The 25,571-nt window shown below is 37.6% G+C and overlaps 1 protein-coding gene across 1 annotated transcript; it reads left to right on the plus strand.

The window, feature by feature from the left end:
- The first annotated feature begins 1,324 nt into the window (after positions 1 to 1,324).
- LOC131793371 (NLR family CARD domain-containing protein 3-like) lies at positions 1,325 to 25,428 on the plus strand. Its single transcript, XM_066169290.1, has 10 exons — positions 1,325 to 1,457; positions 1,537 to 1,609; positions 2,600 to 2,668; positions 10,524 to 10,568; positions 10,972 to 11,608; positions 13,718 to 13,828; positions 14,058 to 14,159; positions 14,544 to 14,615; positions 15,575 to 15,676; positions 21,796 to 25,428. The coding sequence occupies exons 5-10, from the start codon at positions 10,975 to 10,977 to the stop codon at positions 24,612 to 24,614; spliced, it is 3,840 nt and encodes a 1,279-aa protein (XP_066025387.1). The 5' UTR covers positions 1,325 to 1,457; positions 1,537 to 1,609; positions 2,600 to 2,668; positions 10,524 to 10,568; positions 10,972 to 10,974; the 3' UTR covers positions 24,615 to 25,428.
- Positions 25,429 to 25,571: the final 143 nt, after the last annotated feature.

A 25,571-nucleotide genomic window follows, 5' to 3' on the forward strand; every position in this document is an offset into this window, starting at 1 on the left:
GCATAGAGTATATGCAGTTTGGTTTCAGATTTCGGATTTTGCATTTTATAATAAGTGTACGTTTTTCAACTAAGACAGTAGCATACTTAGCATACAAGGCATACAAGGCATTCAAGGCTTTCATAGCTTTCAAGTGTTCGCGACTCAATCCGTTCCAAAATTACCGCTCAATAACATCTTTAAGTGTGGATTGGCCGCGAACAATACGACTTGTGTATGCGTCTGTAAGTATTTTGAGCGTTTGCGCCATGATGCTCCAGGTGATCGTAATACAAACACGTTGAAATACCAAACGACTGACAAAAGAGTTTTATAAACAAAAATCTCGTGCTTCGTCATGTGACCCGGCCTTGTCCGTGCACGACAACGTCAATCATCATCAAGATAACACGCGTGATCAGCATGTGAACACATCATTGAGTCACAGTTAGTTGTCATGGTGTTGAGGGCCCAATGACCACTAGGTACTATTGCGCAATTTTTCCATTTTGTGGCGGAGGAAAGAAAAAGACGACATTTTATGAGTGGGCTACCACAGGTATCTCAGTAATAAGCTTTACAATCGTATACAGGAGACCATCCAAAATTGAACGAGCGAACACAGAAAACAGACAAAACCATGTGCTCACCTCCCGGTTTTTTTACACTTAATCATTTTATCTAAGCGCGACTAAAATGTCTCATTTGAAAATTAAATAAACAGTGTCATGTCCATTTCCGGCTGTAACAATATACACCGATAACCTCCACTCGGCGAATCAATCAATCAATCAATAAAAGTTTATTGTGAAAATACACTTAGCTACAATAATGGTGTGCTTTCACAGACGGAACCGAAATCGGGGTCTGTGAAAGCACGCCAGCTAATTTACAGGTATTCCATAAACACAATAAAGTTAAGAGTTAAAAAAAAATTTAAAAAAAAAAACTAGATATGGAATATTCTATAATTTAAAATTATGATGCTCGTAAATTTATCCATGGACATCATTTCTTCCTCGAAGCTCACAGTTTTCATCGAGTTTCACTTTCAGAAAACTTACTCTACATTGATTCACATCACATTTATCGTTCAAAACAGACAGCAAAGAATATTAACAATGAGATCTTGGCAGTGAAAGGCCAAGGGATTGCAGTATTTTGGAACTTTGTCGTAACAGTTGCATTTTTTAATAGAAATTTTATTGTTGTTGCACTCAGTCATCCGGCTGAGTGCTTTTGATACTTTGGTACAAGGTGATTGACGCATAATAGTCTGTGATCGCGTGATCTGACAGATGACGCCCCAATTCGCGAAGCATTGCATCATTGCAAAGCAACATGAGCGGATTCGGACAAAATGCAGCGTCTTTAAAATTCGTAAAGAGCAATTCATTTGTTGATATGTAGAAAATGAGTTTTGGGGCCAGAAGTGCGGGTACGAGACAGACGATTTGAAAAACAACCTTCAACTTGAGGTATTTGATCGAGAATCGAAGCCGAGCGGTTTTATTCGATCACGATTGAATTGAATTCATATCAGTTTTTTCCCAACAGCTGTTGGTGGAATCAATTTCAAGCATTGTGTCACAGATTGTGTCTACATCAGGAGAGAAGCTCAAAGCCAAAGGTAAGAAGAACGCTTTTAACAAACCATCTTAAAATACTTATGTGGGGACATTTACGAATCGCACATAGAGAAATGCACACCGTCAATAATCCTTGTCACAGCTTCCCAGTTCTCTACACTCAGCAAGCTTATTGGTATGTGTAAGCTAAATTTTACCGAGGGTAATATCTGAATTTCGAAAGCAGTGTTTTTTTCGTCTAACGTATAACGCAAACATGTTAGAGTCAAATTTGTATTCGAGAATTGATGAAGGCAGAAATCGAAAGTGAAATGGTTTGAAATGCAAAGACTTGGGAAATATTTCTCGCTGATATTATTGTAGAAAATTTATTTGTCTTCTTTGCTGCATTGGTAAAAATGAACGTGATTTCTTACACGATTTAAAGATGCAATAAGTATCGGGATACAAGCAGATTGTCTGCGTAATGTCTGCCGCAAAATATCCGAGCATACTTTCGCACCAAACGGGGGCTAGTGTTCATACAGCTATCTGTCACGCGAGACAATAGCTTCGTCGGCAAATAAGTGTTCTTTACGTGTTCTCGCATTTGATGTGACCTTAGTGGCTTAGCTCTTAATGACAACAAGGGAATTGGCGATATCAGTTTTCGTCTTTTCATTCTGCCTGATCAACTCGTGATCTCCTTGTGTGGTATTAGACTCCCACAATTTTTCTTCTGTAAACCCCTCGGATGGGTTCGCTGTCTCTCGCAATCTAAAAATCTCCCTCGAATCGATTGTACACGAAATTACTCGTTTTTTTATTTAGAAATTCATTCCTTGTTAGAAGATACAACAGTAAACACTGAGTAACGAAGAAAAGGTCATTGCGATGGTAAGTTTAATCCACTGAGTTTAAATAGGGAAAATTCACGCTTATATGCAGTTGATCACGTAAAATTAGTATATCACATAAAAGAACAAGTTGAGTCACTCAACAGGCATTCTTCATCAATTCTCGAGTTGAATTCATATAAATTTTTTCAACAGCTGTTGGTGGAATTTCAAGCGTTGTGTGACATACTGTGTCTATAGCAGAAGGGAAGCTCAAAGCTAAAGGTAAAAAGATATCTCTTAACAAACCATCGTAAAATAATTATGTGGGGACATTAACGAATGGCACAAGAAGAAACGCACACCGTCAATAATCGTTGTCGCAGCTTTCCAGTTCTTTAAACTCAGCAAGCTTATTGGCATGTGTAGGCTAAATTTTACTGTAGGTAAAATCTCAAATTTGAAAGTGCCTTTTTTTTCTCTGACGTATAACGCAAACATGCTAGAGTCAAATTTGTTTTCAATAGTTGATGATGGATGAATTCGAAAGTGAAATGATCTGAAATAGAAAGACTTGGGAAGTATTACTCAAGCTGTGTTATTTAAGGAATCAATTTGTCTTCTTTGCTGCATTGTTAATAATGAACGTGATTTCCTTGCACGATCCAAGGGTGCAATAAATATTAAGATACAAGCGTATGTCTTGATATTCTAGCTTTCGATCAGTCGGATTTGTTATCGGAAATGTAAGACAAGGAATTTCAAATGTGGAGTCTGAACTGGCAATTGAGTATAAGGGGGGGGGGGGAGGTCAGTAAGATGGCCAAAAAAGTCAGTTTCACAGCTTATTCTTCATGCAGGCTGCAGTTATTGCATATAGTATTTATATAGTTGAATGGCATTCAAACTAATCTGAGAAAAGAAATACATTTGAGAGAAGTATAATTTACCTACACCATAATTGCCTGCTGTCTGTGCATGTACATGAAGCCATTCAGCATACTGAACTCGACATTTACTTCAATAGCTAGCATGCACTTATCGATACATCCCATAATATTAACACTGGAGTGCAATCCTTTAACACCTAATAATGTGACCTTATAATCAATACGCATTTAAAAGCAGATTGAAGATTTTCTCGGAAACTTTGCATTTTGAGACAGATGATGTCTGCGATCCATGCATGTTTTCGCACCAAACGGTGGCTATTGTTCATACAGTTATCTGTCACACGTGACAATAGCAAATAAGTGTTCTTTATGTGTTCTTGTATTTGATGAAACCTTAGCGGCGGAGCTATGAATGACAACAAAGGGATTTACCAATATCAGTTTTTTGTTTGTATAGGCCGCACTCCGCCTGATCAACTCGTGATCTCATTGTCTGGTGTTAAATGCCTACAACATTTTCATGTAAACCTCTTTGATGGGGTTCACTGTGTCTTGCATTCTACAAATCTAAAGTGTAGAAAAATGATTACTCGCATCATTTGTGCAAATAACTCAAGGATTGTAATTATATGACGTGATCAAAGGTACCAAACATACATTTTGATGAAAATTTTTCCATGACGAACTAAAGGAAGCATACCTTAATCACAAAATGAAGTCGATGTCAGTTCTCAGTTAATTCAATGTTTGCTGTATAATTTTAGAGCAATTTTGGTGCTTATGGCCTTACACCGAAACCATTGCAAGCAAATGGTATCTTAAGAATGCTTCAGCTTAAAGTGTAAGTAAAATATGACACAAAGTAGGCGTCGTGTTTGCCATAAGCTCCATCACTTGTGAGTGGCAGACCTTGCACCCTTAAATTGAAGTGTTTCCAGTCTTTGTAAAGCTTTATAGCATCCAAGCCGTGAGCTAACCACGCTAACCGTGCGGAGTAATAATATCACTGATACCAGTTTTTCCAGTCTATTTGAAGCTTTACAGCATCCAAGCTGTAAGCTTACCATACTAACACTGCCTTTGGTTAGTCATGAATGTCATGCAATTCTAAAAGCTATTACTCAGAGACACCGACCAGCTTTAAACCTGTCTTTTGGGGAGTTTTATATACTTAAATAGTTTCATCAATTTTTAGTAGAGTTTTGCATTCAAATAAAATCAATAGTTGTTGGTCAAATCTTAATTTTGGTACAAAGAGACTTACCAGGTAGGCAAAGTATTTTTAATCAGCGAGTGAAAAGCTATGCTCAATGTAAATAGTTTATAATAAAGTTTTTTATTTTACTGGCTACATTGTTTACTGTACTTGGTTTGTGGGTGTAAACCACTCAAGGTTTGTAAGAAATAAGACTCGGGGGAGGGGTGGGAGGGTAACCTTCTATGAGGCTATTGTGCGTCTAAGGAAGCCTTAGGACAGGAACGTCTTGTTGAGGTTTCTCGAGATAAGAAAAAGAAGAAAATGTCTTCCCGTTCACCTGATTCTGGTTTAATTTTTGAGGAAATTATACCCTTCTATGTATTGCAAAAAAAAAAGGGACATTTTTTTTTCTATTATTTTAAGGAAGCAACAATTTTTCGTTTTAAATGTCCACCATTACACTGTAACAATCATTCCAAAAATAAGTCATCCTCGTTTCACTTTCTAGCTTTGTTAGGTTAAGTTCCAGACGATATTCATTTTCATGGCTCTTACTGAGAAACAGCTACCAACTAGCTACAAGCCACATAAACCATTTCTTTAAAAAAGATACATTGATGACATTTTTTTGTGTGTGGATGTGTGGACCATTCCTGAAACCGAAAGCAACAACTTCATTGAATTTTCTAAGTAATTCCACGTGACTTTTAAATTCATGCATGAACTGTCATCAGAAAAAATGTTTTTCTGGATACTGAAGTTTTTAAAGACCTAGATTTACCAATAGCAAAATCCATGATGTTTAAACATATTATAGGCCAACGGAAACGTTCATATATACACAATTCTCTTCAGGCCACTTCTCAGTGTTAAGAGGGGTTTTGTAAAATGAGAGGCACTAAACACTTATTTAGAACAAACTCGGTCAAAGAATCTTTTGAGTTAAAGAATAAAGAATTCTTAACTTGCCTTATAGAACAAATCTATCCTCAGGACCTTGTCGAAAAGGTCTTAGCTGATGCACAATTCTCATCATGCAACACAACTTTGAAAAACAAACCGAAATTATCTAAAAAGATTTTGCTATTTATTAGGACTTTCAACCCTGCTTACCAGAATCTCAAAAAGATTCTTATGAAACACTGGCACCTTATTTCAGGCAACAATAACCTGGCGCAAATATATCCTAATCCACTAATTGTTGCTTATCGGAAGGTCAGGTCTTTGGAAGATTCCCTTGTTAGAGCACAATTTCCTTCACTTTAATTACACAACAGCATTTTAGAAGTTATACACGATAAAGGTTTAGTGAAAATACTACAAGACAAAGCAATAACTTCATCCTTTCCTTTCCAATAAATCCTACTTCCTCCAGATAACTCCTCCTTTGGATTCTGCACTCCTATGCAACACGGAATGCATAGGCCTAAGGTTTAATTCCTCATGGGGACTCAGGACTCTTTTTTTATGTCGTAAGCTCATGACAAGACGAAAAAACCATCTTTTTTTGCTGCAGAGATTTTCATGCTGCACAGAGACGCTAATGTGCATGAAGTTTATTAAAAAACTGAATATGACATGATTAGATAATGTACTTGGGCAACACCACTCTTTTAACGTGAGAGTTTGATCCATTGGGGTCAGGCGGGTAGGGATTTGTGGTGTGTGAAAGGTGCTAAAAACAGCGATTAAATGACACAAAGCTTAATAGCCTACCCTTTTTCATAGATTGCAGAATTAATTTGTGGCAAAAGGTACCTAAAGTGACTCTAAGTCGCTCGGTTGCTCATCGCGCAGAATGCTATTGTCTTTCGTGACATTTACTCACAGTGCCCAGTTTATCAATGAGCAGAATATCAATTTGCCTGTCTAGAACTTATCAGCTGTGATTGGTCAACAAATTTAGCTTTGGGAATATATACTTGAGTCGCACTGCAGATTTCAGCTGCTGTCAATCAAACGGTTTGGTGCGTGATGTCAGTTCCAAGGTGTGATAGAGTTATCAATAGCACACTAATTAAAGGCCTGCCACACCGTTCGCGAAGTGTTTGCAGATTCATGGGTGACAATATTTTTTATTTGACTCAATAGACAACTTGCAAACTCCTGTTGGTCAAAACTTCATCTGAATTATCAAAATTGTTTCATGTCGACCCGGCGGTTTAGAACCTGCCATCTGGCGGCCCCTTTTTCTTTTCGAGTTTGACAGGCTGTGGCAGGGGGCTAGAAATAGCGGTGCTCAATCAGCGATTTACCCGTGATTAAGTGAATTACTTTGCGTTAACTTATTCTGGGGGCTTACTTGCTTATAAGAGGGGCCCCGATAAGAGATCTGAAAGCGCTCCCTGTCAACAGTACGATAAACAATCTGATGAAACAATGATAATTGAGAGAGAATTCGTCTTCCTTTGAGAGATGGCCACTCCAATTTATTTAACATATCAGTTTCTACTCCTGGTTCCTTGGAATAATTATCGAAACAAAGCCTAGCTGCTGAATGTTGGATCATATCAAGGCGATGTACAGTATGTCTTTTTGTAAATATGGATACCAGGCAGAATTTGCATATTCAATCTTAGGCCTAACTAAACCATTATAAATCTTGGATTTGCAGTCTACAGAGACATTTCTAAAGTTCCTCCTAATGATACCAAGAGTTTGTTTGGCACTTGATGTTATAATTTTGCACAATATGCTCTGACCATTTAAGGTCTTTAGAAAGTATCACACCTAAGTACGAATGGTGATGAACTTGAGTTAGAACATGATTATTAAGAACATATATTGTATCTAACTTAGATTTTTTTAATAGAGAAGCAGATGGTGTGGCATTTATCAACACCGAATGACATTTGCCAATCTTTCTCCCATTTAGTTAATGCATCTAAATCTTTTTGTATGTTTTGGCAGTCAACTGGACTATTTATTCTACAGTATAGGAAACAGTCATCTGCAAACAATCTCATTGTTGGTGAAATACATAAGGGCAAGTCATTAATGTAAATCAGGAACAGTAATGGCCCTAAAACCGTGCCTTGAGAGACTCCTGATGTCACAAAACACTGATTTGATAAAACACCCTCCAAGGCTACCCTCTGTGTTCTCTTAGTAAGAAACACTTGGATCCAGGACAACAAGCTGCCCTGAATTCCATAATGACTCAGCTTATAGAGCAGCTTATGATGAGGTACTCTATGAACAGCTTTAATTGCTCGCTTTAAGACTAAAGTATGCCATAGCAAATTCAAATTTTTTCACAATTTTCAGGGGAAGTATGCCCCCATTCCCCCCTTAGGATGGTGATGCCTGTGACATCCCATTTGAAGGCTAAAATGCAGAAGAAAATCTCAGTCATGAAGGTAGCATAGGGATGTCCTGCAATGTGGGTTTTATAGAATTGTGTGGGTTACCCTTGCTGCATTTGACTTTTAACCTTTAACACCCTAAGACATTGATATTCATATTCTCCACACTGTTCTCTTTACATTTCCAATGGAACAGACAAGGAGAATTTATCAAAGAAGTATATTTGATAGTGAAACAAATAGAAGAGTTAGTTTAGAACATAAGAGCTACATCAGTTGTCTAATAGGTGTTTTAATTGATGAAAATCTTTCTTGGAAAAACCACATTGACTGTGTTATTGCTGAAATAAGTAAGACCATACAAATCATTGCTAAGGTGAGATAGATTGTTCCATTATCTGTCCTCATAAATATCTACAAATCCTTAATTTTACCTAATTTAACCCATGGACTCCCTGCTTGGGGCAATGGGTCTAAAAAGTATATAGTAAACAAAATTGTTGTTCTCCAATAGCAAGTATTATGTTTCATTTACCTTACTGATAGAAAAGAACATGCCATTCATTTATTTATAAATGCAAAAATTCTACCTACATGCATGTATTACCATCTTATATTATGAAGCTGTATGTAAATTAAAGTTTGCATGATGTTCATAACAACAGTGCACCTTCTAACATCATTAAACCTTTTGTGAGAACATCAAACAATTATACCTAATAGTTACTTGCTCATCAACATTACAACTTGTTAGGATTAAGTACTCTAGGTGTCAAAATCTGTAACGAGATCCCAAATGAATAGAAAAATTTGTTAAAGAAATCCTTCCAAAAAGAAACAAAAAAGCTCTTCTCAATATTCTAGAGACTGAAGATTCTTGTGTCAAGCCTGATAATGGCTAAATTTAAACATGGCAAAATTGAAACAAATTGAACTTGCAGTTGTACAATATCTGGATCATGTGTACTGATCCCAATATCTTTGATGCACTTAGATACTTGGGAATTTTTTTTCTTTTACAATGAATGTCTTTCATTTTCCATTTTCTTTTCTTGTGTATCCTTTAATGTTTTTTTCATGTATTATTTTCATATTTACTGTCAACAAAATCTGCTCAAAATTTTCAAATTTTTTTTCTCTCATAAGTTAGAGAAACTAGTTTAAACCACCTAAAAGACATTTAATTTGCCAAAAAAATCTTAAAAAGGTGAGATACAACAGAGAGAATATTTTAGGAAACCTATACAGGAGAGCAAAAGGTGCCATAATTAGAAACTGGCCTCCAGCAGAGTGTTAATGTTTTCTGTAGACTTTTGTCCAGGATCTCAATTTGCATATATTGTTTTCATCACATCTTGCACTGTACATTCACTGGGAATCTTTAGCACATTTTGCAAAATGTTGAGTAATGAGAGTATTCATCAAATGGCCCAAAAGAGTGGACTAAAAAAGGAAGAGAGCACAAGCCGAAGAAATTGAAATTAAGTTGTTCACTTTCACCTGAGCTTGCTTGATAACTTTAGGATTATGTTTAACTCATGTTCCCGTTTCCCAGTCAGGGGTTCCATGTTGCGTTTCATAATGGTCAGTGGCATGATCACATTGACACATATTGCTTTTGAAAAGGAGGCAAGAAAACTGTTAATTTCTTTGAAAGTCAAAAACTAGAGGTTTGTTTTTACACAAGTTACCTCAGTCTACATTAATAGGTAATGTAGATTTGTTGGGTTTTCATGAAAATTGCCTTGAATGTTCCTCAGAAGTGCATAAGGCTTTAATCAAATTTGAAATAACTATTTCTCACAATTTATCGGAGTTTGACATCAAGGGAAATCCAACCTCACAATATATTTTCTCAGTAACCAATGGGAATATCGAGATATCCTGACACACTTTGTTAGCCTATTATCTGCTGAGTGATACTGTTCAGTTTGTTTCAAGGTCTGGAGTAACACAGAGGTTGGTAATTCAGTAAAGTAAACACCATCAATGCTGCATTTAAATGCTTACGCGTGCCTACCAAAACAAACAAAAACTGTGAAAAGTTTTGTCATTGACAAAATGCAAGGCATGAAACTATTTTAAATTTAGTGCTCCTGCAATCATCATCTTGCACAAGGTGATTGTAGCGAGAAATTACACATCATCCTTGATCAACAAGAGCATGCACATTGCTATTAAATCACTTGATCAATTATAATAATACTTATTATCAGCACAAATCTGCAAGACTAATTGTATAATTGTAATGGTGCAGTCTGCAGAGCAGTAGGGGGTTGTAATCATCCTAACAGCATGTGGACTGGTAAACAAAAGTAAAAATGTACCGAGCTTAGTTAATTTGTTATTAAGTTCATGACATAGTGGATTATTAGTAGATTATTATCTTTTAATAATTGATAAGGGTAGAGCCCAAGAAACTCTATATACATGTATTAACTGGCTTTGCTCCCACTTTAGTGATGAAGACATAATTTCTCCTTGCAATATTGATACAATATAAGGCAGAGAAGTGATGAGAATAAAGAAAAATATCAAAAAGAGGGTAATAAGTTGATCTAATACTCAACATTATAAGAATTGTGTGGCAGACAGTAGGGAGAATTTACTAATGAGATCTGAGTTTGGAGTGAAAGTGTTAAGTACTTAGTGATAGAAATCCATATGAGACTAAGATGATTTTTAATTATTATACTAAACATGTACATAAAGATATTAATAATTCTCATCTGTCCTAATTTCAGAAAGAAGTCACCTCTTCCAGGTGCATGTCTTAGTTTTCAACTGAGGTAAGAATACTGCCTGTAAAATGAACAGATATGTTAAGAATTCTTGACCATTTCAATGACGTTAATTCTTTTCATTAAGAATACGAAATCCTGATCAATAGTTATAACATGGTTGATAAGAATTGTTGGCTTATTTAAGCTTGATATGTTTGAACAGGGGGTGAAGGGGGGAGGGGTCTTGCACAGGTTACATCAAAAAGTTCAAATATTGCATCACTAAATATTGGGTAATTAAACAACTTTAAGGTTCACATAATTATTGCAAAAAGCAACAAATTTACAGTTCATGGGGTTTTACCTTCATACTTTCACAGATCGCAAAAATTAAAAACACTCAGTCACACATCAAGCAAAAACCCCTTTCACCCCCTTTATAATGACGATGAATTGATCTTTACTACAGCACATGGCATCAGCTGCTACACCAGCATCTCCTTCTACCAAGGAGACAACCAACTATGCCCGACTCTGTCGCCTTCTGGTGGATGTTGGATCCCAAGCCTTGAGAGACACTTTTGATGCCATTCACCCTCCAGTAGGACTTCATACAGTTTTGGGGCGTCACCCAGAGCATGCAACACTTAAGTATCTAAAGAGCAAGAGGGTCTTGAATGCAACACAATGGGGGAAACTGTATCCAGCTATTCCATCATCTGTTTCATCGGCAGGGTTTGATATCACACTACTGATGGTTTTACTGAGGAACATCTGTGGGATAGCTCCTCCCAGCACTGGATGGGATAGACTTCCCCCGTCTACAGATCTGAGTAAGCAGGCCAACATCGCCAGGCTGAAATACTACCGTAATACTGTGTGTGGCCATGCCAGCCAAGCCTCTTTGGACGATGTTGCATTCAACAACTACTGGCTGGACATTAGCAATGCCATAGTAGGAATGGCAGGAGCGTGTTATGGAGCTGCTATCAGTAAGCTTAAGATTGAGGGTATGGACCCTGATACTGAAGAACACTACAGGCAGCTGCTGAAGCAGTGGAAGGAAGATGAAGACAATGTTAAAGAAAAGCTCCAAGAAATTGAAGGTGCAAATAATTCGTACCTAAGAATGTAACTTCAACCAAGCAAAAGGTGTCGGGAGGAATGACAAAATCAGCCTCGGGCATTTAGGTTTTTATTGGTGTAGTTATGTTTCAGTTACGACTTTTTAACGTTACCCACTGGTAATCTACAGTGGCCATAATCCACATTGGCCAAGAATACTCGAGCAAATCGTCATCTGATCAGAAGCAAAAATAGAACCAATGACGATACAATGGTAAACAGACAGGTTCTGAAGATTAAGAAAAAAAACCCCTTGAGGAATTTATAGTAAAGTTCGGATATAACGCGCGCTGTCATTGGTTGAAAGAGCGTGCTCTATGAGAGTATAGAGCAGAGAGCTGAGCTACAGCTGTCACGCCATCTGCCAATTGTACTATGTTTGACCTTTTCCGGGACTTCTTTTTAGCTTTTTTCCGATAATTGAAAGTGAAATTTCGGAACTGAAGCGAGCCGGCAAGTAGCAACAGAAGAATCAAACAAAGGTTTGTAAACATACCAGGCGCCGTAATTTACGTTATTAAAACGTGAGCAGATACGAAAATCCTCAAAGGAAAAACAAAATAAACATTCCGAGTTTTAAAGATTTTCACGCTCAGTTAGATTGCAAGCTTACGTACGGTAATAAAAATCAAACACAGCTAACACTCGTATAGTATACAAAGTTCAGTGTTCAAAAACAAATCAGAACAAAACAGAAATGATGAAAAATATAACCAAACTGGCATAATTGTTAAAATTCATTCTAATCATGTCGGTGTCTGACCGAATATGATCATGCTGAAGTCCATCGCGGCTCGCTCATCATGGCGATCTCCGGTCATCACAGCAAGCCTCGGAAACTACATCGGCCGCCCTTCGAGTGAAAAAATAAGAGCTTGCTCTGATATCCTTTCCGATGCGTTGAGTGGAAAGTAACATCTGTCACTGCAGCCGAGTTTTGCGGCGCTGTCATCCCGAGCGATCTTCATGTTCCGGTGAATTTGGCTGTCGTTCATTCAAAAAACGCTCGCCCTGAACAGTTTGTTTTCTACCTTGTCATGTGAAAAAACTCGCGTGTCTTTATGAGCCATAATTCGGCTGAAGTTCACTGAACATTTCACTTCAAGATTCTGTATTAGAGACTTAAAAACTTCAGGCAAAAGTGTTAAATTCGACCTACCGAACTATTTTAGTTTGTAAACTATCGCAGAAGGTGAACTTTGATGGTTTTTTAACTTTGATGGTTTGACACTTTTGACAGCCTTAGTCTTGTACAGCCAATCAGATTATTTGAACCATTCGAACAGGGATTCTGATTGGCTTATTGTAGCGTGCTTTATGAGAGTATAGAGCATGCTGACGACACTGTTGTTCGCTTTGGAAATAAATTTGTTTTGAAAATTGAAAGTAATGCTCGGGGAATTCAATGGATTCTTTATTATAAAACAAATAGAGAAGCCTTGGCTGTGCTCTGTTCTGTTATAAAGCACTTAAGAAGCGGCTAAAACACTCAAGAAGTGGGGAGAAACACTCGACTACGTCTCGTGTTTCTCCCTACACTTCTTTCGTGCTCTAGCCGCTTCCTGCGTGCTTTATAACAGAACAGAGCACAGTGAAGGCTTCTCTATTTGTTAATTATCGCTTGGTTAAATCACAGATTCTCAAAAACAGGTTTAGATAAAGAGAAAAATTTTTTCTGGAGAAAGAAATATTCTGATTCCCCATGAGGAATCGAACCTCAGACCTTCGGATTCCGTGCTCCGCTGCTGTATTACTGAGCCACAGAGACGCTATGGTTAGCTAGGCTCATCACGCAGTTCCTATATGAAACGCGTCCTGCATGCTATTAGGATCAGCAATGTCGATAGCAGCCTGTTTTTAAATAGAATAAGAAAGATCGTAAATATTGAGCTCGGCTAAAGAAATAGAGAAAGATGTTTTTCATCTTGTCACGAACGTAGGAAAAACAAAACAAAAAAAGCAAAAGAGAGAGAGAAAAACTCTAGATAGTTACCAATGAGTTCGTGGGAGTGAAAGGGTTTTTGAATGTTATGTTATAAAAAAAAAGATAAGACTGCTGCAGGAAAACTAACGTGATTTTCCACTCTCAGCCAGCACATGGAACATTAAAAAAGATCTTAATCAGGTGAGATGTGAGGTCGGAAATATTGTGGAAAAATTGGATACGATCATGGCTCGACAACAGGAAACAAAGGATCGAGGTAAGTTTAGGATGAAACTCCATCTCTCTCGCTTAATCTCTGATTAGAAAATAAATTATGTTTTGGCATGAGATTTATCAATCTTTAGCACATATCTTTGTTAGCTTTTAACGCTTTTTTGCGCGTTATTTGTACCTGAGAAGACATTTAATCCTTTCAAAGAGGATTTAGACCCGTTTTCGAAGGGAAGTTCTAACTTACGAAATCGAAAAAATGTTTTTACCCTCAGATAAAGTGACGAATGACTTTGACTGGATGAGAACTGAAGTTGGAAATCTACGTGACAAGCTGGACACTTTAATGGCACGACAACATGAAGCACAAGATCAGGGTGAATTCTTGATGCCATTTATAACGTCACTTTTACAATTAAAATTAACCTTTTAAAATTGAGAAGTATAGGAGGTACTTTAAAATTTTCTAACCTATCAACTGTCAAAGCGCAGTGAGGTGCATATTGCTGTATGTGGTTTGATTATTTTAATGGTTGATGAGAATGTACCACAACCCCTCCCCCCCTCCCCCCCCTAAAAAAAGGAAAACAACAGCAAGAAACAATAAAAACGGAAATAAAAGTATTAATGGTACTAATACTCCCAAATAAATTAAAAGGAATGAATGAAGGTTTTTTGGTTTTCCATTGTTCGTTGTTTCATATACGCATGAAATACGAATAAAAAACTTCTTTCAGACAAATATGTGTTTTCAACTTTAGAAAAAATGACAAATGACATTGATCAGGTGTCAAGTTTAATGATGGCCCGACAAGAGGAAACACAGCATCAAGGTTAGTCCCTACAGCAGCTATAAACTCAAGGGCGATTCATCTATTGAAATGCGGAGCTTCGGGAGAGTTAATATTAAGAGGGTGTTCACCGTAAGAATGTTGTATTTTTTGAGTGAACAACGTGAAAACAGATTAAACCTATATAACCTCGTAGAACGAAACATAAAGGCCCGGTCATTTACACAAAGTTTGGCCGTTGTTTAACAAAACCACATCCTAAACTATCTTCAATTTAGCCGAACCTTTTGTCTGAAAAGTCATTTTTGTGAAAAGTGTCAAGAGAGCCTAAAGCTAACTGCGGAAGGACATTTATTTACTTAAATCAACCCTCTTCTAGGGAATGCCTAAGGCTCATTGTGTAAAACCGTGGTTTAGGTTAGACTTCGTTGAAATAACCGACTCAAAGTTTGTAAACTAACGTGGCTCACACTGCAAATAATGAATTAGCCAAATATACGGACACAATTTGGCATACGATCGCACGGAAATTACGGACATTACAGTAAAGATGTACTGTTTCTTTTCAATACACAGTTTAGACAAAAACTTGAAAGAAAAGTCTAAAGATGGGCAACGAATAATGCTTAATTTTCATTGAAAGTAGTCTTGTGTCTTTTGCGTACAAAAAGGTGCTCTGAAGAAGGATTTGCAATAAGACCTCTCATCGCCGTTCGTGTAACCGGCGAGGTTATCGTGTTTGGGTTTTGCCTTACAGCTCTTTTCCGGGCACAGCCGCCTATAAGACCATCGTCACCCGATTATGGAAATAGTTATCTAAACCTCTGCCAAAACCATTTGACATGTTGCACAGCAGAGCTGGGAATTACTGTCGCTCATTAGCAATGACATTAAGTTATTTTCGAAAAGTTTATTGTTTTTCATACGCGATCTATTTTAAATGGAGTGGCTATCAGTTGAGGCTTCTATTCCGCTAATAATATTGAAATGTTCATCCTTAGGGGACGTCAAAAATTACCTTGATCAAATCAAAATTGATTTTGGAAACATGAGTCACAGGTTGGACGATTTGGTAGCACAACAAAGAGAAACAAAGCAGCAAGGTGCGTACTGCGCTAACTAACTAACAATTGGAATACGGGCTCCTGTTGGATTTTGAGTGCGAAGCTTAGTCAACTATCACGCATGAAACTGAGACCGAAAAATCCAGTAGTCTAATTTAATCTAAAAGTCATTCAAGACTTGGAAGAAAGGCAGGCTCGTGTTTTTATCGAATATTAATACAAATGGGCCATCCCCTGTGCTGTTTACATTCCTTTCTATCTGTCACGGAATAAATAGTGAGTAGCTAAGCCAATCAGATTGCAGCATGTGCGATCGAACGTATATTTACACTAAACCCTAATAACATCAGCGCTTGAGGAGAATAATAAAAAAATTAGTTTGAAATATTGGGGTAGGAATCATTTACAGCAATTGTTATTTCATCACAAATTGAATCAGATGCCTCCATGGGAAAGAATAACCCTTCATATTTTGCCTCACATCCAACGTGTGGCTTCGTAGCTCAGTTGTTAGCAGCACGGTATCTCATGAGGAGCTTTGGCCCCGAAAAGAATTCGCAGCCTGCATTTTATAGAGGTGCTAGGATTTCTGTCATCAATGTAGAGAATTACTTTAACGCTTGCAGTCGGTAGGTGTCTATGCGGTTAGTTAAACCCTTTGATTTTAACTTAAAGGCTCATCTGATAATTAATACTTCATCTAAGCGCGAATTTCAATTACAAAAACACAACAAATCTTAGACCGGAATCACCTGGCGCGATCTTATCATGGAGGCCAAAGTCTTCCATCGATCGGCTGAGCTTTCTAGAGTTACGGAATACAATCTCGACTATATGTGCTAACGAAAAGTTAATGTGGAATCAAGCCCAATGCTTTTGCAAAGAACGAAATCTTTCGTCGATTCCCCGATGACTGCAATACGTTCTGTCCCCCCAGCAGTTCTCAGCCGCGCCAACAAAAGCTGTTCGTTCAATACCACGTCACCAAACATATTGTACGTTCATTTGGTCTCTGTGCCGGACTAATTAGACAGCGAGAATTTCCTGCAGATGCATTCGTGAGGATGTAATGTTGGAAACTGTACGATACGTCAATTATTCTTAATTTGATTGACATTTAAAAGTGATTTCGTTTAACAAACAACATGTATGCGGCACGTATTTTATCGCCCCTTATATGGCATTGTTCCACCTGCTTACAGCGGACGTTCAGTGCGTGTTTTTTCGAATAAGTCGAGAGTTGTGAATGGGAGTTAACCAAAGCGTTGAAATAGAATCGTTAAATCAAGTGAATAAACCGTGACTTTATAAGGAAGCGTGGTACAGCCTTTTCACGTTTTGGACAATGATCCCGTTAAATCAAATTGCTCTCGACCGTGCACTTTAGGCGGAAAATGCCTCTAGTCGAATAATCATGGGGAATTGCTGAGATGTCAATCAAGAATGGCCGAGCTTAACAACGACATTCGCGTACTAGTAAAGGATAATGATTATATAAGTTAACGGTGGATGCCTCAGCCTTCAGTCAAAAGAAAGAGTCCCGACAGAGAACGGTCTCCTGCTATTTGTTAGTGTGAATTCAATTTTTTTGTTTCCTACCTGAGGGTTAATTTTTAATATCTTCTATACCCTAAGGGTATAAGGGTTACTTTTAATCTCTTCTATACCCTCTTAGGTAGTGTATATCTAAGGGTTACTTTTAATCTCTTCTATACCCTCTTGGGTAGTGTATACCTGAGGGTTACTTTTAATCTCTTCTATACCCTCTTGGGTAGCGTATATCTAAGGGTTACTTTTAATCTCTTCTACACCCTCTTGGGTAGTGTATACCTGTGGGTTACTTTTAATCTCTTCTATACCCTCCTGGGTAGTGTATATCTAAGGGTTACTTTTAATCTCTTCTATACCCTCCTGGGTAGTGTACACCTGAGGATTACTTTTAATCTCTACTATACCCTCTTAAGTAGTATATACCTGAGGGTTACTTTTATCTCTTCTATACCCTCTTGGGTAGTGTATACCTGAGGGTTACTTTTAATCTCTTCTATACCCTCCTGGGTAGTGCATACCTGAGGGTTACTTTTAATCTCTTCTATACCCTCTTGGGCAGTGTATACCCGAGGGTTACTTTTATCTCTTCTATACCTTCTTAGGTAGTGTATACCTGAGGGTTACTTTTATCTCTTCTATACCCTCTTTGGTAGTGTATAGCTGAGGGTCATTTTAATCTCTTGCATACCCTCTTTAAAGTGTATACCTGAGGGTTATTTTTAATCTCTTCTATACCCTCTTGGGTAGTGTATACCTGAGAGTTATTTTTAATCTCTTCTATACCCTTTTGGGTAGTGTATACCTGAGGGTTATTTTTATGCTCTTCTACACCCTCTTGGGTAGTGTATACCTGAGGGTTACTTTTATGCTCTTCTTTACCCTCTTGGGTAGTGTATACCTGAGGGTTACTTTTATGCTCTTCTATACCCTCTTGGGTAGTGTATACCTGAGGGTTACTTTTAATCTCTTCTTTACCCTCTTGGGTAGTGTATACCTGGGGGTTACTTTTAATCTCTTCTATACCCTCTTGGGTAGTGTATACCTGAGGGTTACTTTTAATCTCTTCTATACCCTCTTGGGTAGTGTATACCTGTGGGTTACTTTTAATATCTTCTTTACCCTCTTGGGTAGTGTATACCTGAGGGTTATTTTTATGCTCTTCTTTACCCTCCTTACCCGGCAGTCACGATATTTATATTCGTAGATGTGGATTTGCTTTCAACAAACTAAAATGCACTGACGTTGTTTTAGAGAAACGTGAAGCCTAGCTTCTCCCCTGTTATAGTCAATTTTGGCAAGAGTGTTGTCTTCAACTTTCAAGAATAGTTGCAATGTGCCGAAGCATGTAGACGGAACAGGTAGACCATCAGTTGAAAGCGATGTGTATTCTCTGGATTATCTAATCATCAAAGTTTCTGGTCTTTAAAAGTTCAAAACCGTTACCTTTATAAAGAAGGTTTGTCTGAGTTAGCCTTAAGTAGGCCTAGGTCTTCGATCATGGAGGTAAAATCAGCTCTACCAGTGCCGCTTTTAAGGCTATTTTTGAGTTTCTTGTTTTTACGTGTTTTAAATTGTTCCTGTTATATGTTGCTCTAACATTTGGCCAGGACCATCTGTGGACCTTGTGTTAACGATTTACTGTTGTCTTCTTTAAGACATGCATTGTTTCTACAAAGAAAATAAGCTTAACGTACCGCCCCTTGGGTTATTTCGAATTAGATCCGTCAAGTTTCTTCGAGGAATTTCCCAGGACTCTTGTTTCTGGACAATGAGCGAACAAAGTAGTGTTGCATCTGGAAAATGATTAGAAATGTAATTATGGGAAGTTGCAGTTTTTTCCATTTCAGTCGGAAGCACGGGTTCGAATTTCATCGAAGCCTGAACCTTTTCACAGGTTTCTTCCTGTAACTCTTAAAATTATCGCTTACCTGTGGGTATCATGGCTATATTTATGACAGAATGGTAATAAATAACAGTCACTGGCATTGTAGAGGATCCAAGCCTCAAACTTTTCGATTTCGCGGCTGAATATACTTCAATTTTACCAGCTGAGCCAAAGAAGAAAGTTGGGGAATTATCTCATCTGCCAGGTTGATTTTTTGACCAGCATCTTGCATAAAGTTAACATGACGCAAGGAAAGGAAGCGGGCTGATAAATTTTTAAGATTTTTCGTAAAGACTTTGTAAAGATCTCTCACATGGATCCGTTTCGCCCTGAATAACTTCCTTATCAATTTTAAAATCAGAAATTATCATAGGACAGTTGATAATTAGTATTTATGTAAACGATCTACCAAATGATTGTTAAAATTGTTCAACTGCCTGCTATGTGGATGACTAAGCTCCTATTGTCTTTTACCGTGAACGACTCTGCTTGGATCACTCAAAGTCTTAATTCCGACTTACAACGGATTCGCAATTGGCGTTTCGACAATTGTTTAATGCTTAATCCAGATAAGACGAAACTAATAGTTTTTAGCAGCCGAGGAATGTCTTCAAAATTACTGGACTTTAAATTATCCCCACTAGGAAAAGACATTAACCCGGCTCAATCAGTCAAAGACCTTGGAGTAATTTTTTATCCCACGCTATCTTTTGATAATCCTATTTCTACTGTGGTATCGTCTTGCATGTCGAAATTATCTCAAATAAGCCGTATTAAATTCGTTTTCGATAAACAACTGCTTGAAACCATAAAAAACGCGCTTGTTTTCAGTAAACTATATTACTGTTCATCAGTATGGTCATCCACCTCAGCCTGTAATATTCGTAAATTGCTATATGTTCAAAACTTTGCCGCGCGAACTATCTGCAACGTAAAGAAGTATAACCATATCTCTCCTGTATTAAGAAACTTACGTTGGCTCCCTGTAAAAACACAACTGTATTGCCGAGATGCTACTTTAACATTTAAATGTATGACGGATCAAGCCCCGGAATACTTAACATCTATGTATATAACAAGAGGCAGCGTATCTGGACGTATAAACAGAAACTTTCAACTACTAAACATTCCTCTTTGTAAAACTGCAACAGGACAGAAAAAATTTTGTCATAAAAGTGTATCTATCTGGAACAAGTTAGATCCAAGCCTTAAATTATGTAAGAGTTCCGCTTCCTTTAAGAGAGCTCTAAAAAAATCCCCTTTTCAATGAATTTTAAACTGACCATATTTTATTTAAAGACATATAATTCGTATTATATTGTATGTATTTTTGTAATCCAATTTCTTTACTGAAAAGCAGCAGATGGGGATGTGTTCAATACGTGTATGTAAATGTATCTCTACTTTTTCCCGTCTAAAGAAGGTAGCGATGACGTAATTCTTTGGTCATACAGGTTTGAATAGCTTAAACTCTCTAAACTCAAATGTGAAAGAACAAAAACCAATTCTTTTAAAAAAAAGTTCCTTATTAACACGTTGACCGAACGCTTATGAATATGATATCCAATACGTTTTGTTCGCCCTTTTTCGTCACGATACAGAATCATTTTTCAGAATTTAGCCGTTTAAAATTTTTAGAAAATCAATTTGTGTGTTCTTAATGCCCTACCCTGCTATCTTTTCTTTTTAAAACTGTTGAAATCTAAGATTTAAGCATAATTCTGCTGTCACGTTAGCAAAATCACCAAAAGTTTGAAGTCATTAAGACGAAGAAAATGAATATGTGAAAGATGTTTTTACATTTCTATAATTTCGAACATCTTATTAGAAGAGATCCACCGCAGTTTTCTATGGTCTGGTCTGGACTTGAGAAATATCACCCAAGAAAGAAAGAGTACTTTTGACCAATTTTAAAAAAATCGGCTAACGAGTGTTTTTAAATAAATTATGGCTAACCTCTGAATGAACACATATCAAAATTGAATGCCTTCTAAACCCCTTATATATCACAAAATTTAGGAACACAAACGATTTCTTGCTGCATGCGGTGTGTTACGAGGAGAGAGCTTGTCAACTTTTTAAATTCTTGATGTCGCAAGAGGTCAAAAAAGGGCTTTTTGCAGCTTTGACCATTGAGAGCTCTCAAAAAATTTTTTAACGCATTTCCAAAAAGCGACGTGGTTTTATTTACTTACTACCAAAGATAATTTAATGGGCAAAGTTTGAGGCAAAACTTTTCTCTGATGCGAAAGGTCTTGGACCACTCTTACAGAGATCGCCACTTAATTGATACACAGTAGCGTAAGAGATTGACTTGATAACCCATTAAATGCAGCGGATATTGATCATGTCGAGTTCAGAGTCTGCCTAGTTTCCAAGCCCCTCGACCGTGTAGTGTTCGCAAAATTTTGCACCCTCAGAGAGAAATGTTTTATTTTGCAGTTGTTTTCAAAATGAAAAAAATATCTGTTTGATTCCGGTTTTTTTTTTCATTTTATTATGAATTATCAAACTTCTTGTCAATAATATCTGCTTCAGCCTTCGGCTTCGTCAGATAACTCAGACCTAAGTGGTGACATTTCACGATATCATCCTAAGTGGTGACATTTCACGATATCATTCTAAGTGTCATCCTATAATTGCTTATTTTTCCGAGAGTCATGGCGTCATAAAGCGTGTCGGTAAGAATGCCTCATAAAACTAACAGCTAATTCTTTTTCAGATGGATTTGACCCAACTGTAATTATTGATAATATTCGTCAACTCTACAAAAATCGGGAAGGTTGGCTGGCACCGTTTCCCTGGTGTGAAGATTTTCACTTCTCCTTTGACGACATCTATACCAGACTTAAAGTCATCTACAGAAAGAAAACGAAAGGAACAGCAACAGACCGAGTTGTCACGATGTCTGAAATCTTCAACCAGCACGAAGAATGTGAAGAACCAAGAGTAGTGTTAATTGAAGGGAAGCCTGGTATGGGAAAGACCACTTACTGTAAAAAAGTTGTTTTCGACTGGGCCTCAGGAAAACACGCAACCGGAAATTGCTTCGCAAACATCGTAATAGTGCTTTTGATCAAATGTCGTGATGTTCAGTCTGGCCTTTGGGAGGCCATTGAAGATCAACTTCTGCCTCGAGAAGTTGGTGAAGACGAACGAGAGAAGTTCTTCGACTTCATTCGCCACAATCAATCTAATGTTCTTCTGGTACTCGATGGATTGGATGAAGTTTCTGAGAAGAAGCTACCTATGTTTTCACAAATTATTCAAGGCCGTGTATTGCCAAACTGTCGCGTGGTTGCTACGGCACGACACGAAGCTGGAATGAAAGTTCGAAAATACTGCGACACGCTGCTAGAGGTTAAGGGATTTACTAGAAAAGATGTAAAAACCTTCATCAGAAATTACTTTAAAGCACAACAAAACTTGGCCGAGCAGCTTATCAAACACCTGTCGGGTGATTACAAGTTACATGAAATATTGACGAATCCTCTCAACACTGCGCTTGTTTGCCTGGTCTATGAAGATTTGAAAGGTGTATTTCCTGAAAGCAGAACGAAGCTGTACATGGAAATAGTGGAGTGTGTACTAAGAAGGTACAGAACAAAGCAGCAACTGCCAGAAAATGGTGAAGACCTTGTTGACCTTTACGAAAGCCAGTTGAAACACCTTGGTTCGATAGCTTTGAAAGGTTTACTTGAACACAACTTGGATTTTGACGAGAAGGAGCTTAGAGAACATAAAGCAAGCGATTTACCTGGATTTGGATTTCTGTCAGTTCAGTCTGGAGGCAGTAAACTAAGACCAACTAGACGCTATAGCTTTCTTCACAAGACTTTCCAAGAATTCTTCGCAGCATTCTATCTAAGTTGTCAGCTTATCCAGAAAGAAATCAGTACAAACAGCATAGCTGCTGGCAAAAAATATCGCTATCAACTAAAAGAAGTACTTCTGTTCACATTTGGTATGCTAGCAGCACGATGCGAGGAAACAGTGGTGAACCTTCTGAAAAGCATAGCAACACAGTTAAACTGGGAAGAAGGGGAAGACGTGGACGTTATATTAGAGTGTGTTAATGAATCCAAAAAGAAGAACAAAAATGTTGATGAAAAATTGGCTACCGCTCTTGGCGCTTCTCTTCAAACTGAAACTGTTAAAGTTTCAAGTGTAAAAGTGGATGAAACTCTAGCTGTCTTTTTAAGCAACTTTCTGAAAACAAATACAACTGTGACAAACTTAACATTGAATGAATCTTCGCAAGATGGGGTTGCCGCTCTGGCAGAGTGTTTGAAATATAATGCATCGCTGGAAACGTTGAGCTTGAGGGGTAATGGAATTGGTAATGATGGTGCTGCTGCTCTGGGTGAGTGTTTGAAATATAACAAATCGCTGACAACGTTGAATTTGAAATGGACTAAAATTAGTGATGATGGTGCTGCTGCTCTGGGTGAGTGTTTGAAATATAACAAATCGCTGACAACGTTGGATTTGAGTGAGAATGAAATTGGTGATGGTGCTGCTGCTCTGGGTGAGTGTTTGAAATATAACAAATCGTTGACAACGTTGAATTTGAAATGGACTGAAATTGGTGATGATGGTGCTGCTGCTCTGGGTGAGTGTTTGAAATATAACAAATCGCTGACAACGTTGAATTTGAAATGTACTAAAATTTGTGATGATGGTGCTGCTGCTCTGGGTGAGTGTTTGAAATATAATGCATCGCTGGAAACGTTGAGCTTGTGTTATAATGGAATTGATAATGATGGTGCTGCTGCTCTGGGTGAGTGTTTGAAATATAACAAATCGCTGACAACGTTGGATTTGGGTGGTAATGTAGTTGGTGATGATGGTGCTGCTGCTCTGAGTAAGTGTTTGAAATATAATGCATCGCTGGAAACTTTGAGCTTGTATCATAATGAAATTGGTAATGATGGTGCTGCTGCTCTGGGTGAGTGTTTGAAATATAACAAATCGCTGACAACGTTGGATTTGGGTGGTAATGTAATTGGTGATAATGGTGCTGCTGCTCTGGGTGAGTGTTTGAAATATAACAAATCGCTGACAACGTTGGATTTGAATTATAATGTAATTGATGATGATGGTGCTGCTGCTCTGGGTGAGTGTTTGAAATATAGCAAATCGCTGACAACGTTGGATTTGGGTGGTAATGTAATTGGTGATGATGGTGCTGCTGCTCTGGGTGAGTGTTTGAAATATAACAAATCGCTGACAACGTTGGATTTGAATTATAGTGTAATTGATGATGATGGTGCTGCTGCACTGGGTGAGTGTTTGAAATATAACAAATCGCTGACAACGTTGGATTTGAGTATTAATGTAATTAGTGATGATGGCGCTGCTGCTCTGCGTGAGTGTTTGAAATATAACAAATCGCTGACAAAGTTGGATTTGAGTGATAATGAAATTGGTGATTATAGTCTTGCTGCTCTGTGTGAGTGTTTGAAATATAACAAATCGCAGATAAAGTTGGATTTGAGTGATAATGAAATTGGTGATGATGGTGCTGCTGCTTTGGGTTAGTGTTTGAAATATAACAAATCGCTGACAACGTTGGATTTGAATTATAATGAAATTGGTGATGATAGTGCTGCTGCTCTGGTTGTTACGTAGGAGTGTCATCCACATGTGACAATACTTGCAATAAATAGAACCCCTCTAGGACATGGCTACCTTGCCTTATGACCAAGCGTTTACGTCAGGAATGAGCAGCGATTAATGACTCTGACCTGAACAGGGTAAATGTACAGTAGCTTCCATTTATCGATACAGTATTAGTATAAGAGTTACGTAGCATCTGTTTGCCAAGATTATTTACTTTTTTAAGAGCTTTTATAAAAGCGTGTACGTTTAGTCAAGAGACCGTTACACTTTATTACAATCTTATCTACACAACTTTTACCTTGTCACGTTTAATGGATAAAGCTGTTAAAAGAAACTATGCTTCATCTGTAACGCGCGTGCGTGTAAACCACCAGATTATCCGCGCGAGGATAATTTGGAAACATTGGACTGCCTCGGATTTTGTTCTAGTTGAAAATCGGATGTAATATTTTTTGTCTTTAGTAATAAATTCTGCTCATATATATATATATTTTCTAGAGGGACTGCCATAATTGGTTTAAGGTTAGAGTAATTATTCTTTGGTGATCAGTTACTTGATTCTCATAAACTTACTTTAGTGTGATAATGTGCTGACACTTTTAAGTCCTGTGAGAAATTTGAAGTTGAAGTTTTTTTAGAAAAGTTGATACAAGCCATTTTTTAATTTTGTAAAGGTACGTTTACTTGAACCATTTATGTATTTTTTAAGACGTAACTGATATAAATAAAGGTATTTTCAGCAGAATTTCAGTTTTTCTCCTCTATTTTTTGTTGATGTGTATACTTTTTTTGCGTTCTTCCAGAAAGTCCGCGTGATTACGATGTTCCTTAGCCTGCTGCTTCCTTTCTTCAATTCCCTTTTTTCGTTTGATATTT

This window comes from Pocillopora verrucosa, chromosome 6 (genome assembly GCF_036669915.1).
Source record: "Pocillopora verrucosa isolate sample1 chromosome 6, ASM3666991v2, whole genome shotgun sequence".
Classification (NCBI taxonomy): Eukaryota; Metazoa; Cnidaria; class Anthozoa; order Scleractinia; family Pocilloporidae; genus Pocillopora; species Pocillopora verrucosa.

What these genes read in the sequence shown, in the direction of transcription:
- LOC131793371 (XM_066169290.1), top strand. Translation starts at nt 10,975, where the DNA reads ATGGCATCAGCTGCTACACCAGCATCTCCTTCTACCAAGGAGACAACC. An exon ending in AAAGCTCCAAGAAATTGAAG is followed by an intron (nt 11,609 to 13,717) that starts GTGCAAATAATT and finishes TTCCACTCTCAG; the next exon opens with CCAGCACATGGAACATTAAA. An exon ending in ACATGAAGCACAAGATCAGG is followed by an intron (nt 14,160 to 14,543) that starts GTGAATTCTTGA and finishes TTTCAACTTTAG; the next exon opens with AAAAAATGACAAATGACATT.